The sequence below is a fragment of the Hyperoodon ampullatus genome (assembly GCF_949752795.1).
Source record: "Hyperoodon ampullatus genome assembly, chromosome: 6".
Lineage (NCBI taxonomy): Eukaryota > Metazoa > Chordata > Mammalia > Artiodactyla > Ziphiidae > Hyperoodon > Hyperoodon ampullatus.
The window spans coordinates 115744566-115764339 of NC_136919.1; the positions used below are offsets into that span (position 1 = coordinate 115744566).

Here is a 19774-nt window from a genome sequence, read left to right on the forward strand (position 1 = left end):
AAGCATCCCTGCATTTCTGGTAGCTTATTTCTATTAGTTGGTATTAAATCTTTGAAAAATGCTTTGAAATTTTTAGATGAACACAGCCACATGATCTGTGAATTCATCCAATATGCTTCATGCCCTTGAAGCCTGCCTTAGCATTGTCATAGATCTCAAGGGAAAAGGCCAAATTTATTTTCTACATCACCAAATAGGATATCAAACAAATATGCAATTAATGGAATTTGGAGGTTTGGTGACAAATTTTGATCCATTTCACAGTTCCAAGGATAGATCGATTTACCAGGAAGCTGAATTTAGTTAACTGGGTTTTAAATATTTGGATTTTAGAGTTATCATACTTTTTCCCCCCCTAAATTTAGAAATTTCCTAAATTTTAAAGTATGGCTTTAGAGGGAAAATGGCCCCATTTTTAGCATTAAAAAAAAATCCAAACCTCAAAATTATTAAAATGTAACAATAATGGCTTAGTAATCTTGCTGAATGACAGATGGAAACCTTCTTTGTCCTAATGTAAAATCTCAGCAGGAAGGACTCATGAACTCCTGCTGACAGTCTAAGGTTGTGAAAGGGTTTTGGAGAATTAATCCTTGCATAAGCTACTTTATACCAAAAGTAATGTAACTGCTTTTAGAGTTGTACATTTTAAAGATGATAATACTTCCTTGGAGATTTAAAAAAATTCTAGGGATTTTCATATATTAAAGATGATTTAAGGTTGACTTGCGGTAGATTTACTTCCAATTCATGAAATGAACAGTTGGAGAAAACACCCCAAGTCTTGATTTATGATGGTAAACTTCATAAGAAAATGAATTTACAATATTTCCTACTAAAATGGCTTTGAAATTATAGTTAAAAGACTAGACTATATTACAGCATAATATGTATTGCTCTGAACAGTTACATGAGTTCTGAATTTTCTCATTGTAGATAATTAGCTAATTTAGGTTTAAACCCTTTTCTAGCCCTTCCCCACCCCTCCTCCAACAATTGTGTTTTTAACCTATGTGTACAGTCATGTTTCATTGCTTGGGTTAATGGAAGTTTTACTATTTTGAAACTTCCCTTCCTCCTTAAACTTCTTTCTTCTGGTTGTCAGGCGAGAACATTTTAGGGGCAATGTATCAATACGTAACCATCCTAATAAAAGCTAGCTGGTAATAATGTTCATCAGCTAAAGAGTAACACAAAAATTGAATTATTGGAAGACAGTCTTTTCTTTCGTTAAGCATTAATGAAATGTCTTTGTGTCCAATGAAATGTCTAGAATGGTGGATTTTAAGAGGAGGGTCATAAAATAACCATGCTTAAAGAAATAACTTCAACGGCACTTTCTTCCTTTTCCACCCAGACCCGTGGAGCTGGTCCTTCAACACATATTGAAGAAATGTAAGTAAATTTGGAAAGTTCTGATTTTCAAAAGCAAGACAAGAAACTCCTTTTCAACATTTCATGTCGTTTATTAATGCAGTATACATTAGATCCAAAATCTGCATTTTCTAAGCATACTGTGTTTGGATCTTTCAGATTCTTCTGCAGTCTTAGGTTATGTCTACAGATGTACCCTTAAGTGGATGAACAACACATTCTATAATTATTGAAAATATAGTACAGAGTGAAATGATTTAAATATAATTTAGGCACATATTGATTAAGAAAATAGATATCTCTCAATACAATACTTCTCTGTCTTGGTAAAAATAATAAAGCAAAGAAAATAATTCATTTCTGAAGTTGCTTTCCTTCACCTGTAAAGGTCTGATCTCCTCCCACTATGCATATATACCCTTTACTGTTAAGGAAAGCTTTGCATATGTATATATAGAAGAATAAGCTACGTAAATATTGAAGACATGTCATTCTCCCAAAGGAGACAAAGTGGTTTTTAATGATTCCTTGCCTCAAACCGATGAGTCTGTAGAATTCAGAACCCATGTGGACACAGCTTACGTCCCTGCTCTTGGGGTAGGCATAGGACACCCGTTACTGGTAAGGAAGTACAGGCCCTGCCCCTGCTGCTGCAGAGATAATGACTCAAAAAAGCCAGGCTAAAATTTATTAAAACAAAAGAAACCAGAAATATAAGAACCACAGGTGCTGACTTATTGGTATTACATCTTGGACCAGTCAAATGCCTTTATTTTCATTTAAGTTTTTTGATCACTATAGTCAAACTGTCAGTTTAAAATTCCTCATTCCCCGTTGTAGGGTTTTGAGCTGCAATTATACTACGTTGACTTCTAAAAGATGAATTTACCATATTCATTCATATTTTATAGCTGATTGCAGTGGACTGGGATTTAATACCTATTTCCGAGCTGGCCCTGTTTAAACTATTTAGCATTTGAATTAAATGAATGTTAATTACACACCTTGGTTTTTTGGTTCAGAACTATCTTCCTATGCTTGTTTTGACTCTACGGGAGGAAGCTAGGCTAGCAGTGTAAATAGATAAAATTGCCTGGTCTGGCACTGAGTGGAACTTGCTAAGAATGAAATCCTAAGGAATGCTCATTCAAAAGCTGTAGCTGCGGGTAAATCCTTCTTCCATTTGGAAAGTTCCACTGTTACTTAAGCTGACAATGATGTACAACAATGTCTCAATCAGTAACAGAGGATTTCTTTAATTTAGCTAATGTTTTGTTCTTAAAGAAAAAAAATTATAAAAATGAACCTGAAAGCCTTGGGGAGTCTGATCTCACCATATTCGCACGGTGTGACAGGTATTTAAAGTAGGGGAGGCATCACTAAAGCTACTGATATTTATAAACCTGAACAACCTTTTCAAAATTGTCATAAAGTTTAACAATTTAAATATCCATACTGCATCTAAAGATTCAATAAATATAATTGCATATGTTGTGCTTTTCATAACTTAAAATCTTCAAATGCATTTCAAACCAAGATGGTATTTCCACATCATGCCTATTTAAAAGCAAATATAATAGATACTATTCCTGGTCACAAAGCCAGGCAAATCCCCCTAACTCCACTCAAAGGGCAGCAATCTAATCTAGCTTCCCTACATCTACTGAATGAGTGCTTCTCTGTTAAAATCAGAATGTGGAAAAAAAGTCACTTTTTTCCCTTATGCACCTCTGAGAACAAGCATAATCCTCTACATGTTTTTTTGTTTAAATTCCCTTCCAGTGTTATTTCTTCCAGACAGCCGAGTGGGTGGAGAAAGAAAAGTGATAAGGAGAGCATTTCTCATCTTCGGCATCTTCCTCCAACCCCAGGATTCTCATCTGACGCTTTGCGACATATGTAGTGGTGTCAGCATCTCTTCAAAGATGGCGCCCTTCACGTTGGAACCCCTCAGGTTGGCTTCTTGAAGGTCACACCCAGACAGGTCACAGTTCTGTAGGACAAAAACAATATTCTTGGAAGTAGTAGACAGATTTAAAGGCCTTATCTGTTCCCTCTCAAAGTGATTCCTGGGGCATATTAGGAAAAGGTTCCTATATAATAAAACTCAGTTATTTCTGGAAAACTTCCAGAAATTTTAGGAGAAAGTCATATTTTCTTCTCTCTGTATTTATTCTCTCTAGTTGATGCTCAGGCTGACCACTGTCAATATGTATAAACAAAAGTTAATGACGAAGCATGTCCCTTCTGTGTTTTAGGCATTTAAAATCCAGAATGGACTCCAATGTAGTAAAAAGTATCTAAACAATCCATGACCAATAATAATGCAAGGCATGGGGGTGAGAGGGTGGGGGAGACTGTGTTAAAAAAAAAATATGAGAGAAAGGGATGTCACTTCATTAAAGCGCATAATAGATTCTCCTTCAAACCTAACACTCTTAGAGCAAGGAATTACCTCTTTTTAACCCCCAAATTATCTGTACAGTTCAATGAGTTTTAACAAATGTATACAGCAGTGTAACCACCACTATAAGTGGGAGCTGCTTTCAAATTTCCCTTGAGATCAGGGAGTGACAGATGAGACAGGGATTTTGGATAAGTCCTACATCCCTGGGGATGGTGGGGACAATGGTTAGAGAGAAGGGTGACTGCACATAACCTGTCAGCAGCTGCCCCAACAGTCAACCTGATTAGTCTTTGCAATCAGCTGGATAAAGAGAAGCTTTTTGCTGTTTAACCGCATTGACTACATGCTAACTGAAACCAAGGAAAAACAATCATCATCATAGGTGACAGTAACACATAATAAAAAACTAAATAATGGTGCTTATAATAGGTTTATACCTTCAGTCTTAGGCTGGTTCTTTTTGCCTTTAAGGTTAATGGGGCCTGCTACTACGCTGCTAAGACCTATCAAGAGAACAAGGCGAAAACATTTTAAAAAAATCAACAGCAAGCTAAACGTTGACGTGCTAGTCTCTACAATCCAATCTATGCCAGGTTTTCTTGTATAGGGCTGTACTGTTCAATACGATAGTCCCAGCCACATATGGCAGCTTATATTTATATGAATTAAAATGAAATACAATTAAAAAAATCCATCTCTCAGTGGCACTGGCCACATTTTAAAAGCTCAGTAGCCATGTGGCTGGTGGTTGCTGGACTGAACAGCAGACACAGAACATGCCCACTGTCGCTGAAAGAGCTACCAGAGAGTGATGATAACAGACCTAGTAACAGCTGTGGAGTCTGCACGCTAAATCTGCCAATCAAGATGATGCATACAAGACAATGCTGATGAAAAAGGTGACTGGGCAGAATGGAAATCTCAGGTGGAGATTCAAGAAAGAATATGACGCCGATTTAGAACAGGCTTTCCCTGAACCTGATTTCCAAACACAGATGTCATTTCAATTTCTCAAGTAGTTCAAGAAATAATCCGGCCCCATTTCATTCTGTTTGGAATTAAAATTTAAGGAAACCACAATCAACTGGATTAAAAAAGCATCTATCAAACGTATCTACTTGAGGGAGACCCAAGGAAAAGAGGAGAAATGAAATCAGCTCAGACTGAATGCCAGATGAGTCTTCAAATCTGAACCTGGCATCTGTAACTTAGGTAACCAGATCCTGCTCTGGAATTCAAATTTGTTTAAACGAGCAATTGAAAGGAAAGCATCCCCTTCAGCTGGGCTGGCCTGTTACCTGGCAGTTCTGGCCAGCCAACTACTTTGTTTATGATCTTGATACATTTTTCAGGAGCTACTCAGTAATTCTAGATGAATAAAAACTCTTTCAACTTGCTGACTCACCTCCAAATCAGTTCCAGCCAGAGTCGCTCCTCTGAGGTTACAGTTCTTCAACTTTGCATTTTTTAAGGTAGCAACTCTCAGGTTAATTCCTGTCATTTGACTTCCTTCCATATCCACACCTTTCAGGTTAGCACCTAAAGGGAATACATTTTAGGCATAGTTGAACTTGAAAATATTTATAGTCATCTATCTTCAAAAGATGCAAGGTGACTTATAATAGAGGTGAATGATGACCTCTGGATCCTTTGGAAATGACTGTGAATTATAAATCTGCCTCTCAACCAGCATACATATATAAAGAGTTCTTTGTTAACAATGTGTTTGCTTGCTTACACTATGAATTAAGAATTCATGTTTTAGTCTGTATTTTTGATGGAGGAATTAAATTCGGTCTTATGATAATTAGCACTTCTAAATATGCCCTGGAAAGTTCATGGCAATGAAGATAAGTACTGTGTCTTCTAAATATACAAATAAATGAATTGACCAGTTCATGGACACAACAAAGCAATAAGGAATTCATAAACAAAACATTAGATCCAAAAATGACAAAAAGCTGCCTGCTTATATGCAAACTGAATTTCTTAATTTTGGTCCGTGTAAGGCTATGCTGTTCTGTTTGAAAGTTTAAGATGTTGATACTTAATTCTCCAACGGAAGCCTCCTTAAACACTGGAGGCCACATTTCCCGAGTTCAGCATGTTGGTACCACGACTGAGACCAAGCAATGGCTTATCCCTTTGCAAATTCTCTAAGTATAAGAAGAAATCTATATCCCTATGGTTATCATGTTTTACCAGTAACAATTACTTTGCAGGGCTTTTTACTTAACAGTGTGTTTTTACCTTAGAGAAGGTAATTATAGATAGAATCTCACCTTCTAAATTGGCTTTAAGACCAGAAGGATCTTCAAAATTGCACAGTTTCAGGGATGCTCCTTCTGCATTAGAACAGAGCATCTTGACTCCCTGGAGATTTGCACACTGGCAAAGGAAAAGAGAAAAGTCCATGTATTAAGGTTCAGAATTTTGTTTGGAATAGAAAAAATTGGCTCAAACAGTAAAACAAAAAAAAAGGAGGGAAAAAAAAAGCTCAGTTTGATATACTCACAATCAATTAGTTTCTGTTTACAATAAAGACTTTTCCAATTGAACCCAATAAAAACTGAGAAATGCTTTTAAAAAATAGTTGTTTTAAAAGAAACAAAAGGCAAATAAACAATAGCATTCCTGCTTTACATGAAACTTAAGAGTTTAGATAAAGAAGCTGAGGAGTCTGGACCATGACATCCCTATTTCTGTTTTTATAAACAGCCCAGGAGATGACAATGTGACAGTTGAAATGTCTGTGTGAAGAAATTTGTTAGGGGCATGGATTTTCTCCTTCCTTATTACTGTAGGAATCAATCAATGAAATTCTTGATGCTCAATAATGCTACCACTACCTTCTTTTCAAAGGCCAGACTGCTAAGGCCAGTAATGAAAGGCATCGTCTAGCTACAGACACCACCAAGTTGTTTGTAGGGTCTTTCTGTACCAACCAGCAATGTTGTTGCTCTACCACATTGTCAGTCCTGAGTACCCAAGCCACAGTACAAGATGTAAAGAGGAAAAAGCCAGAAAATATATGTTTGAATTGTAAATTATGCTAGTTTGTCTTGGAGGATTCAACATCAGATCTGAACAACTACTAGATAGGCAGGAAGCTATCTATAAAGGTGTTTTAAAATCTGTAAGGCACTACATAAATGATAACTGTAGTTATTATGAATTAGATCAGTGAAGAAATCTAAAATCCAAAGGCTGATCAAGTTATGTGACAGCTATACCTAACAAGAAAAATCCTTGTTTCATTAAGTGTAATTTCATTCACCCTACAGTCAATTCTAGTGAAAGGGAGATAAGCTATAGGCCATTTCAAATCACAGATAACTGATGAACACATGTGCATTTCCATCTATGCCTGTGCTTTAATACCAGGTAGTACAGAAGCTCACACTGACAGGTAGGACAATGAGGACCTGGAAGGACCAACATTACCTCAAAGATGACTGGATTTTATGTACTTGAAAATATAACAGGACAGGAAGCCGATAACTTGAAAATACATGTCTCTGGTTCCCTATGTTATACTCCCAAGTAAAACAGACTGTAAATATTATGAAAAGTTTCCAAGGTAATTATATAAGTACTGCTCTATACTCAAGGCTATGCTATGGAATCTCAAAAAGAAACAAATATATAAGAAATTCAAGTTAAGTTTTCTGTCTTCAACCATAGAAAGCATTTCACCCATTATTTATCTAATGGTAAAGCAGGTCACCAACACTGAGACCTCAGAATTCAGTTACTAAGTAAACCAGCACTGCAGCTGTAAGAATTGGGCTATTTACTATATCAAGGGGCATTGGGTTTTGATGAAAGCACTTAGGTTATTACTGTTTCTTTAAAGTATGATAATGATATTAAGACTTTTTTAAATGACCCTTATCTTTATGAGATAAATAGATAGAACTGCCCCGGAGCCCGGGGGGAGGTCGGCCTCACTGAGGATGCCGGCTCTGTAGGGGCCCCGGTGGCCGAAGCTACGACAGTCGTGGGGACGGCGGGCCAGATCACTCATCCTGGGGTAAGCCAGCTGCCGTGTCATGAGGACACTCAAGCAGCCCTAAGGAGAGATCCATGTGGCAAGTAACTGAGGCCTCTTACCCATAGCCACATGAGTGCGCTAGGAGAAGGGATTAAGAGCGCTGCTTAAAGGAGCTCCAGAGATGCGTGCGAGCTGCAGCTAAAAGCACAGACCCCAGAGTCGGGTAAAAGACACTAAGGCTGCTGCTGCCGCCACCAAGAAGCCTGTGTGCAAGCACAGGTCACTATCCACACCCCCCTTCCTGGGAGTCTGTGCAGCCCGCCACTGCCAGGGTCCTGGGATCCAGGGACAACTTCCCAGGGAGGACGCATGGCGTGCCTCAGGCTGCTGCAACGTCACATCGGACTCTGACGCCGCAGGCTCGCCCCGCCTCCGTACCCCTCCCTCCCCCCAGCCTGAGTGAGCCAGAGTCCCGGAATCAGCGGCTCGTTAACCCTGTCCTGTCTGAGTGAACAACAGATGCCCTCCGGCGACATACACGCAGAGGCGGTGCCAAATCCAAAGCTGAGCCGCAGGAGCTGTGAGAACAGGGAAGAGAAGGGGAAATCTCTCCCAGCAGCCTCAGAAGCGGCAGATTAAAGCTTCACAATCAACTTGATGTACCCTGCATCTGTGGAATACATGAATAGACAACGAATCATCCCAAATTGAGGAAGTGGACTTTGAGAGCAAGATCTATGATTTTTTCCCCTTTTCCTCTTTTTGTGAGTGTGTATGTGTATGCTTCTGTGTGAGATTTCGTCTGTATAGCTTTGTTTCCACCATTTGTCCTAGGGTTCTATCCATCCGTTTTTTTTTTTCTTAATGATTATCTTTTATTTTAATAACTATTTTATCTTACTTTATTTTACTTTATCTTCTTTCTTTCTTATTTTCCTTCCTTTCCTCCTTCCTGCCTCCCTCCCTCCCTCCCTCCCTTTTCTTCTTCCTTCCTTTCTTTCTTCTCCTAATTCTTTCTTTCTACTTTTTCTCCCTTTTGTCCGAGCGTGTGGAGGAAAGGCTTTTGGTGCTGCACCCAGGAGTCAGTGCTGTGCCTGAGGTGGGAGAGCCAACTTAAGGACACTGGTCCACAAGAGACCTCCCAGCTCCACATAATATCAAACAGCAAAAATCTCCCATAGATCTCCATCTCAACACCAGCACCCAGCTTCACTCAACGAACAGCAAGCTACAGTGCTGGACACCCTATGCCAAACAACTAGCAAGACAGGAACACAACCCCACCCATTAGCAGAGAGGCTGCCTAAAATCATAATAAGTCCACAGACACACCAAAACACACCACCAGACGTGGACCTGCCCCCCAGAAAGACAAGATCCAGCCTCATACACCAGAACACAGGCACTAGTCCCCTCCACCAGGAAGCCTACACAACCCACTGAACCAACCTTGGCCACTGGGGACAGATACCAAAAACAACGGGAACTACGAACCTGCAGCCTGCAAAAAGGAGACCCCAAACACAGGAAGATAAGCAAAATGAGAAGACAGAAAAACACACAGCAGATGAAGGAGCAAGATAAAAACCCACCAGACCTAACAAATGAAGAGGAAATAGGCAGTCTACCTGAAAAAGAATTGAGAATAATGATAGTAAAGATGATCCAAAATCTTGGAAATAGAAGAGACAAACTGCAAGAAACATTTAACAAGGACCTAGAAGAACTAAAGATGAAACAAGCAATGATGAACAACACAATAAATGAAATTAAAAATACTCTAGATGGGATCAATAGCAGAATAACTGAGGCAGAAAAACGGATAAGTGACCTGGAAGATAAAATAGTGGAAATAACTACTGCAGAGCAGAATAAAGAAAAAAGAATGAAAAGAACTGAGGACAGTCTCAGAGACCTCTGAGACAACATTAAACGCACCAACATTTGAATTATAGGGGTTCCAGAAGAAGAAGAGAAAAAGAAAGGGACTGAGAAAATATTTGAAGAGATTATAGTTGAAAACTTCCCTAATATGGGAAAGGAAATAGTTAATCAAGTCCAGGAAGCACAGAGTCCCATACAGGATAAATCCAAGGAGAAATACGCCAAGACACATATTAATCAAACTGTCAAAAATTAAATACAAAGAAAACATATTAAAAGCAGCAAGGGAAAAACAACAAATAACACGCAAGGGAATCCCCATCAGGTTAACAGCTGATCTTTCAGCAGAAACTCTGCAAGCCAGAAGGGGCTGGCAGGACATATTTAAAGTGATGAAGGAGAAAAACCTGCAACCAAGATTGCTGTACCCAGCAAGGACCTCATTCAGATTTGATGGAGAAATTAAAACCTTTACAGACAAGCAAAAGCTGAGAGAGTTCAGCACCACCAAACCAGCTTTACAACAAATGCTAAAGGAACTTCTCTAGGCAAGAAAAACAAGAGAAGGAAAAGACCTATAATAACGAACCCTAAACAATTCAGAAAATGGGAATAGGAGCATACATACCTGAAATGTAAATGGACTAAATGCTCCCACCAAAAGACACAGATTGGCTGAATGGATACAAAAACAAGACCCATATATATGCTGTCTACAAGAGACCCACTTCAGACCTAGAGACACATACAGACTGAAAGTAAGGGGATGGAAAAAGATATTCCATGCAAATGGAAACCAAAAGAAAGCTGGAGTAGCAATTCTCATATCAGACAAAATAGACTTTAAAATAAAGACTAGTAGAAGAGAAAAAGGACACTACATAATGATCAAGGGATCGATCCAGGAAGAAGATATAATTTGAAGATATAAATGTAAATATTTATGCACCCAACATAGGAGCACCTCAATACATAAGGAAAATACTAACAGCCATAAAAGGGGAAATCGACAGCAACACATTCATAGTAGGGGACTTTAACACCCCACTTTCACCAATGGACAGATCATCTAAAATGAAAATAAATAAGGAAACACAAGCTTTAAATGATACATTAAACAAGATGGACTTAATTGATATTTACAGGACATTCCATCCAAAAACAATAGAATACACATTTTTCTCAAGTGCTCATGGAACATTCTCCAGGATAGATATCTTGGGTCACAAATCAAGCCTTGGTAAATTTAAGAAAATTGAAATTGTATCAAGAATCTTTTCCGACCAAATGCTATGAGCCTAGATATCAATTACAGGAAAAGATCTATAAAAAATACAAACACATGGAGGCTAAACAATACACTACTTAATAACGAAGTGATCACTGAAGAAATCGAAGAGGAAATAAAAATTACCTAGAAACAAATGACAATGGAGACACGATGACCCAAAACCTATGGGATGCAGCAAAAGCAGTTCTAAGAGGGAAGTTTATAGCAATAAAATCCTACCTTAAGAAACAGGAAACATCTCGAATAAACAACCTAACCTTGCACCTAAAGCAATTAGAGAAAGAAGAACAAAACCCCCCCAAAGTTAGCAGAAGGAAAGAAATCATAAAAACCAGATCAGAAATAAATGAAAAAGAAATGAAGGAAACGATAGCAAAGATCAATAAAACTAAAAGCTGGTTCTTTGAGAAGATAAACAAAATTGATAAACCATTAGCTAGACTCATCAAGAAAAAGAGGGAGAAGACTCAAATCAATAGAATTAGAAATGAAAAAGGAGAAGTAACAACTGACACTGTAGAAATACAAAGGAGCATGAGAGACTACTACAAGCAACTCTATGCAAATAAAACGGACAACCTGGAAGAAATGGACAAATTCTTAGAAATGCACAACCTGCCAAAACTGAATCAGGAAGAAATAGAAAATATAAACAGACCAATCACAAGCACTGAAATTGAAACTGTGATAAAAAATCTTCCAACAAACAAAAGCCCAGGACCAGATGGCTTCACAGGTGAACTCTATCAAACATTTAGAGAAGAGCTAACACCTATCCTTCTCAAACTCTTCCAAAATATAGCAGAGGGAGGAACACTCCCAAACTCACTCTACGAGGCCACCATCACCTTGATACCAAACCAGACAGGGATGTCACAAAGAAAGAAAACTACAGGCCAATATCACTGATCAACATAGATGCAAAAATCCTCAACAAAATACTAGCAAACAGAATCCAACAGCACGTTAAAAGGATCATACACCATGACCAAGTGGGGTTTATTCCAGGAATGCAAGGGTTTTTCAATATACGCAAATCAATCAATGTGATACACCATATTAACAAACTGAAGGAGAAAAACCATATGGTCATCTCAATAGATGCAGAGAAAGCTTTCGACAAAATTCAACACCCACTTATGATAAAAACCCTGCAGAAAGTAGGCATAGAGGGAACTTTCCTCAACATAATAAAGGCCATATATGACAAACCCACAGCCAACATCATCCTCAATGGTGAAAAACTGAAAGCATTTCCACTAAGATCAGGAACAAGACAAGGTTGCCCACTCTCACCACTCTTTTTTTTTTTTTTTTTTTTTTTTTGTGGTACGTGGGCCTCTCACTGCCATGGCCTCTCCCGTTGCGGAGCACAGGCTCCAGACGCGCAGGCTCAGCGGCCACGGCGCACGGGCCCAGCCGCTCTGTGGCACGTGGGATCCTCCCAGACCGGGGCACGAACCCATCTCCCTGCATTGGCAGGCGGACTCTCAACCACCGCGCCACCAGGGAAGCCCTCACCACTCTTATTCAACATAGTTTTGGAAGTTTTAGCTACAGCAATCAGAGAAGAAAAGGAAATAAAAGGAATCCAAATCGGAAAAGAAGTAAAGCTGTCACTGTTTGCAGACGACATGATACTGTAAATAGAGAATCCTAAAGATGCTACCAGAAAACTTCTAGACCTAATCAATGAATTTGGTAAAGTAGCAGGATACAAAATTAATGCACAGAAATCTCTGGCATTCTTATACATTAATGATGAAAAAGCTGAAGGTGAAATCAAGAAAACACTCCCATTTACCACTGCAACAAAAAGAATAAAATATCTAGGAATAAACCTACCTAAGGAGACAAAAGACCTGTATGTAGAAAATTATAAGACACTGATGAAAGAAATTAAAGAGGATACAAATAGATGGAGAGATATACCATGTTCTTGGATTGGAAGAAGCAACATTGTGAAAATGACTCTACTACCCAAGCAATCTACAGATTCAATGCAATCCCTATCAAACTACCACTGGCATTTTTCACAGAACTAGAACAAAAAATTTCACAATTTGTATGGAAACACAAAAGACCCCAGATAGCCAAAGCAATCTTGAGAACGAAAAATGGAGCTGGAGGAATCAGGCTCCCTGACTTCAGACTATACTACAAAGCTACAGTAATCAAGACAGTATGGTACTGGCAGAAAAACAGAAAGATAGATCAATGGAACAGGATAGAAAGCCCAGAGATAAACCCACGCACATATGGTCACCTTATCTTTGATAAAGGAGGCAAGAATGTACAGTGGAGAAAGGACAGCCTCTTCAATAAGTGCTGCTGGGAAAACTGGACAGGTACATGTAAAAGTAGGAGATTAGATCACTCCCTAACACCATACACAAAAATAAGCTCAAAATGGATTAAAGACCTAAATGTAAGGCCAGAAACTATCAAACTCTTAGAGGAAAACATAGGCAGAACACTCTATGACATAAATCACAGCAGCATCCTTTTTGACACACCTCCTAGAGAAATGGAAATAAAAACAAAAAGAAATAAATGGGACCTAATGAAACTTCAAAGCTTTTGCACAGCAAAGGAAACCATAAACAAGACCAAAAGAGAACCCTCAGAATGGGAGAAAATATTTGCAAATGAAGCAACTGACAAAGGATTAATCTCCAAAATTTATAAGCAGCTCATGCAGCTCAATAACAAAAAAACAAACAACCCAATCCAAAAATGGGCAGAAGACCTAAATAGACAGTTCTCCAAAGAAGATATACAGACTGCCAACAAACACATGAAAGAATGCTCAACATCATTAATCATTAGAGAAATGCAAATCAAAACTACGAGATATCATCTCACACCAGTCAGAATGGCCATCATCAAAAAATCTAGAAACAATAAATGCTGGAGAGGGTGTGGAGAAAGGGGAACCCTCTTGCACTGCTGGTGGGAATGTGAATTGGTACAGCCACTATGGAGAACAGTATGGAGGTTCCTTAAAAAACTACAAATAGAACTACCATATAACCCAGCAATCCCACTACTGGGCATATACCCTGAGAAAACCATAATTCAAAAAGAGTCATGTACCACAATGTTCATTGCAGCTCTGTTTACAATAGCCAGGTAATGGAAGCAACCTAAGTGTCCATCAACAGATGAATGGATAAAGAAGAAGTGGCACATATATGCAATGGTATATTGCTCAGCCATAAAAAGCACCGAAATTGAGTTATTTGTGGTGGGGTGGGTGGACTTAGAGTCTGCCACACAGAGTGAAGTAAGTCAGAAAGAGAAAGACAAAGACCATATGCTAACACATATATACGGAATTTAAGAAAAAAAAAAGTAATGAAGAACCTAGGGGTAAGACAAGAATAAAGACACAGACCTACTAGAGAATAGACTTGAGGATATGGGGAGGGGGAAGGGTAAGCTGTGACAAAGCGAGAGAGAGGCATGGACATATATACACTACCAAACGTAAAATAGATAGCTAGTGGGAAGCAGCGACATAGCACAGGGAGATCAGCTCCGTGGCTTTGTGACCACCTAGAGCGGTGGGATAGGGAGGGTGGGAGGGAGGGAGACGCAAGAGGGAAGAGATATGGGAACATATGTATATGTATAACTAATTTACTTTGTTATAAAGCAGAAACTAACACACCATTGTAAAGCAATTATACTCCAATAAAGATGTAAAAAAAAAGAAAAATAAAATAAATACAAGTGAAATTATGAGTTGCTGTAAAATAATCTTTGGAGAGGTACACACAATACACAATTGTTTAAACACTGATATTGTTGAAGCTGAGGAACGGAGATATAAGGGGGATTCATTATACTAGCTCATTTTTGTTTACGTTTAACATTTTCCAAAGGAAAAAGTCATTTTAAAAAGACATAAGGAAAAGAAAATACACGGCTTAGAGTCTAGTTTTAACACTGCTGACAAACTAGGCTTTGGGGCTTGGGCAAGTCTCCAGGTTTCAGTTTCTTAGTCTGTAACATGGGGTCACACTCGACTATCAAGGTCCCTTCCAGCTCTTACCATACTATAAGTCTTGCACTGGGAATGTGCAATGGATTCGTAACAGCTGGATTACTATACCAGCTTTTACACAGCAGACTAAAGTCAATAATGGCAGTTGGAGCACATGGAAGAAACACTCTTCAGGATGCTGAAAGAACAGAGGGTGCAGCTCAGACGTGGACCATGTAACTGTGATAACAGCTGAGGTCATCTTGGTCGACAGCAGAATTGGAGGGTTCCTATGGAAAGGTTTCACAGCCCATGAGGGAGGGATCCATTAGGAGAGAAGTTCAACAAGAGGGGCGGAACCATTAGGTCCATCTTGTGCTTAGAACACATCATATTTTGTAGACACTGCAATATATAAGGCCATTCATCAGCAGTCATCTTCAAGTGCCAAAGACAATTAGCGATTAGTTTTGACTTTCATGGCCCACACACTCTGGGCAACAACTCCTCAACATGAGCCATTTTTTATCAATAATTAAATTTGCAATTCGATAGCACTTCAGTATGTATCAGATAAAATTACATAGGCCACTGAGAGACCAGTAAAAGGACCTTGAGCTCACCTCCTCTCATGAGCACACCAAAATCACAACTAACTGCTGAACAACCAGTGATAAAAAAGACTGAAACCTACCAAAAAAAAAGATACTCTAAATCCAAAGACATAAGGAAGAAACTATGAGATGGTAGGAGTGGTGCACTCACAATATAATCAAATCCCATACCAACTAGGTGGGTGATGCACAAACTGGAGAATAGTTGTATCACAGAAGGTCTCCCACAGGAGTGACAGTTCTAGGCTCCATGGAGGCTCCCCAGCTTAAAGGTCTGGCATCAGGAGGAGGAGCCCCCTGAGCATTTGGCTTTGAAGGCTAGCAGGGCCTGACTGGAGGAGCTCCACGGGACTGGGGGAAACAGAGGCTCCACGCTTGAAGAGCACACACAAGATCTTGCATGCACTGGGACCCAGGGCAAAAGCAATGATTCCATAGGAGCCTGGGCCAGACCTAGCTGCTGGTCTTGGAGGGTCTCCTGGGGAGGTGGTGTGGGGGGCAACAGCTGTGGCTCTCTCTGGGATCATAAAAGCTGGTGGCGGACATAGCAGGGATCTACGTGAACTCTGGCTGGAGGCAGACATTTTGGGTCCCTGGCACCAAGACGTGGCCCCAACCAACAGCCTGTAGGCTCCGGTGCTGGGATGCCTCAGGCCAACCAACTAACAGCGTGGAAACACAGCACCACCTATCAGCAGACAGGCTGCCTAAAGACTTCCTGAGCCTACAGACACCTCTAGACATGCCCCCGGACACAGCCCTGCCCACCAGAGGGCCAAGCCCCAGCTCCACCCACCAGTGGGCAGACACCAGCCCTTTCCGCTAGGTAGCCTGCACAAGCTTCTAGACAAGCCTCACACAGCAGGGGGGAGACACCAGCCCTTTCCGCTAGGTAGCCTGCACAAGCTTCTAGACAAGCCTCACACAGCAGGGGGCAGACACCAGAAGCAAGGAAACTATGATCCTGCAGCACTGAGTCCACAAACATAGGTCAGAAAGTACCCTAGGGCCAGGCTGGCCCTTGGGTGATGAGAGAGGAGTGTACTGCTGGGACACATAGGAAAACCCCTACTGAGGGCCACTTCTCCAAGGTCAAGAAACATAAGCCACTACATACATAAAAATAAAGCAGTAACTTAAACAAAATGAGATGGCAAAGGAATAAGTTCCGGAAGAAGGAACAAGATAAAACCCCAGAAGCAGAACAAATAAGTGCAGTGGAGATAGGCCATCTACCTGAGAAAGAGTTCAGAGTAATGATCGTACAGATGATCCAAGAACTCGGGGGAAAAAATGCATGCACAGAGTGAGAAGTTGCAAGAAGGTTTTTAGCAAAGAGTTAGAAAATATAAAGAATAACAAACAGAGCTGAAGAATACAATAACAAATAAAAAATAGACTAGAAGCAATCAGTAGCAGAATAAATGAGGCAGAAGAACAAAGCAGTGAGCTGGAAGACAGAGTGGTGGATACCACTGCCGTGGAACAGAATAAAGAAAAAGTAATGAAAAGACATGAGGAGAGTTTAAGAGCTCTCTGGGACAAATGTCAAACATACCAACATTCACATTAAAGGGGTCCCACAAGGAGATGAGGGAGAGAAAGAGCCTGAGAAAATATTTGAAGAGATAATAGCTAAAAATGTCCCTGACGTGGGAAAGGAAATAGTCACCAAAGTCCAGGAAGCAGAAAGAGTGCCATACAGGGTTAACCCAAGGAGGAACACACTCAGACACATAATAACCAAATTGATAAAAATTAAAGACAGAGAAAATATTAAAAGCAATAAGGGAAAAGCAACAAATAACATACAAGGAAATCCCCTGAAGACTATCAGCTGATTTCTTAGCAGAAACTCTGCAGGCCAGAAAGCAGTAGCACGATATATTTAAAGTGATGAAAGGGAAAAACCTCCAGCCAAGAATACTCTACCCAGCAAGGCTCTCGTTCAGATTTGACGGAGAAATCAAAAGCTTTACAGACAAGCAGAAATTAACAGAATTCAGCACCACCAAACCAGTTTTACAACAAATGCTAAAGGAACTTCTCCAAGTGGAAAAGAAAAGGTCACAGCTAGAAATGGGAAAGTTCACTGGTAAAGGCAACTACACAGTAAAGGTAGGAAATCATCCACACACAAATATGATACCAAAACCAGTAATTGTGAGAGGAGAGTACAAATGCAGGATGTTTAAAATGCATTTGAAATTAAGAGATCAGCAACTTAAAAGAATAATGTATACATACAGACTGCTATATCAAAACATCATGGTAACTACAAACAAAAAAATCTGTAATATATACACAAAAAAGAAAAAGGAACCCAAACACAACACTAAACATAGTCATCAAATCACAAGAGAACAAAAGAGGAAACAAAGAAAAAAGACCTACAAAAACAAATCCAAAACAATCAACAAAATGGCAATAAGAACATACATATTGATAATTACCTTAAATATAAATGGATTAAATGCTCCAAACCAAAAGACACAGACTGACTGCATGTAAAAACAGGACCCATATATATGCTGTCTACAAGAGACCGACTTCAGAGCTAGAGACAAATACAGACTGAAAGTGCGGTGATGGAAAAAGGTATTCCATGCAAATAGAAATCAAAAGAAGGCTGGAGTAGCAACACTCATATCAGACAAAATTGACTTCAAAATAGAAGACTGTTACAAGAAACAAAGGACACTACATAATGAATAAGGGATTAATCCAATAAGATATAACAGTTGTAAATATGTGTGCACCCAATACAGGAGCTCTTCAACATATAAGGCAGATGTTGACAGACATAAAAGAAGAAATTGAGAGTAACACAATAATAGTTGGGGACTTCAGTACCCCACTTACATCAATGGACAGAAAATCCAGACAGAAAATCAATAAGGAAACACAGGCCTTAAATGAAACATCAGACCAGATGGACTTGATATTTATAGAGCATTCCATCCGAAAGAAGCAGAATACACATTCTTTTCAAGCGCACATGGAACATTCTCCAGGACTGATCACATGCTGGGCCACAAAGCAAGTCTTGGTAAATTTAAGAAAACTGAAATTGTATCAAGCATCTTTTCCAACCACAACACTATGAGATTAGAAATCAACTACAAGAAAAAAACTGCAGAAGGGACGAGGGGAAGATGGCGGAAGAGTAAGACGCGGAGATCACCTTCCTCCCCACAGATACACCAGAAATACATCTACACGTGGAACAACTCCTACAGAACACCTCCTGAACGCTGTCAGAAGACCTCAGACCCCCCAAAAGACAAGAAAGTCCCCACGTACCTGGGTAGGGCAAAAGAAAAAAAAAAAAAAACAGAGACAAAAGAATAGGGACGGGACCTGCACCAGTGGGAGGGAGCCGTGAAGGAGGAAATGTTTCCACACACCAGAAGCCCCTTCGCGGGCGGAGACGGCGGGTGGCGGAGGGGGGAAGCTTCGGAGCCACGGAGGAGAGTGCAGCCACAGGGGTGCGGAGGGCAAAGCGGAGAGATTCCCGCACAGAGGATCGGTGCGCACCAGCACTCACCAGCCTGAGAGGCATGTCTGCCCGCCCTGGCGGGCGGGCAAGGCTGGGAGCTGAGGCTCGGGCTTCGGTCGGAGCGCAGGGAGAGGACTGGGGCTGGCGGCGTGAACACAGCCTGAAGGAGGTTAGCACACCACGGCTAGCCGGGAGGGAGTCCGGGAAAAAGTCTGGACCTGCCGAAGAGGTAAGAGACTTTTTCTTCCCTCTTTGTTTCCTGGTGCGCGAGGAGAGGGGATTAAGAGCGCTGCTTAAAGGAGCTCCAGAGACGGGCGCGAGCCGTGGCTAAAAGCGCGGACCCCAGAGACGGGCATGAGACGCTAAGGCTGCTGCTGCCGCCACCAAGAAGCCTGTGTGCGAGCACAGGTCACTATCCACACCTCCCTTCTGGGGAGCCTGTGCAGCCCGCCACTGCCAGGGTCCCGGGATCCAGGGACAACTTCCCCCGGAGAACACACGGTGTGCCTCAGGGTGGTACAATGTCATGCCGGCCTCTGCGGCCACAGGCTCACCCCGCCTCCGTACCCCTCCCTCCACCCGGCCTGAGTGAGCCAGAGCCCCCAAGTAAGGGGCTCCTTTAACCCCGTCCTGTCTGAGCGAAGAACAGACGCCCTGCTGCGACGTACACACAGAGGCGGGGCCAAATCCAAAGCTGAGACCCAGGAGCTGTGAGAACAAAGA

General features: G+C 40.6%; 1 protein-coding gene across 2 annotated transcripts in view; it reads right to left on the reverse strand.

Moving 5' to 3' along the window:
* Positions 1-3250: 3250 nt before the first annotated feature.
* Positions 3251-19774, reverse strand: part of KCTD9 (potassium channel tetramerization domain containing 9) — a gene marked incomplete at both ends in the record, with an annotated part of 68931 nt that continues 52407 nt past the window's right edge. For both annotated transcript variants that reach the window (XM_079707003.1, XM_079707002.1), the window contains 3 exons: positions 3251-3367; positions 5187-5320; positions 6064-6169. In XM_079707003.1, the coding sequence (XP_079563129.1) occupies positions 3251-3367; positions 5187-5320; positions 6064-6169 (357 nt within the window). The remainder of the gene's footprint in view (positions 3368-5186; positions 5321-6063; positions 6170-19774) is intronic.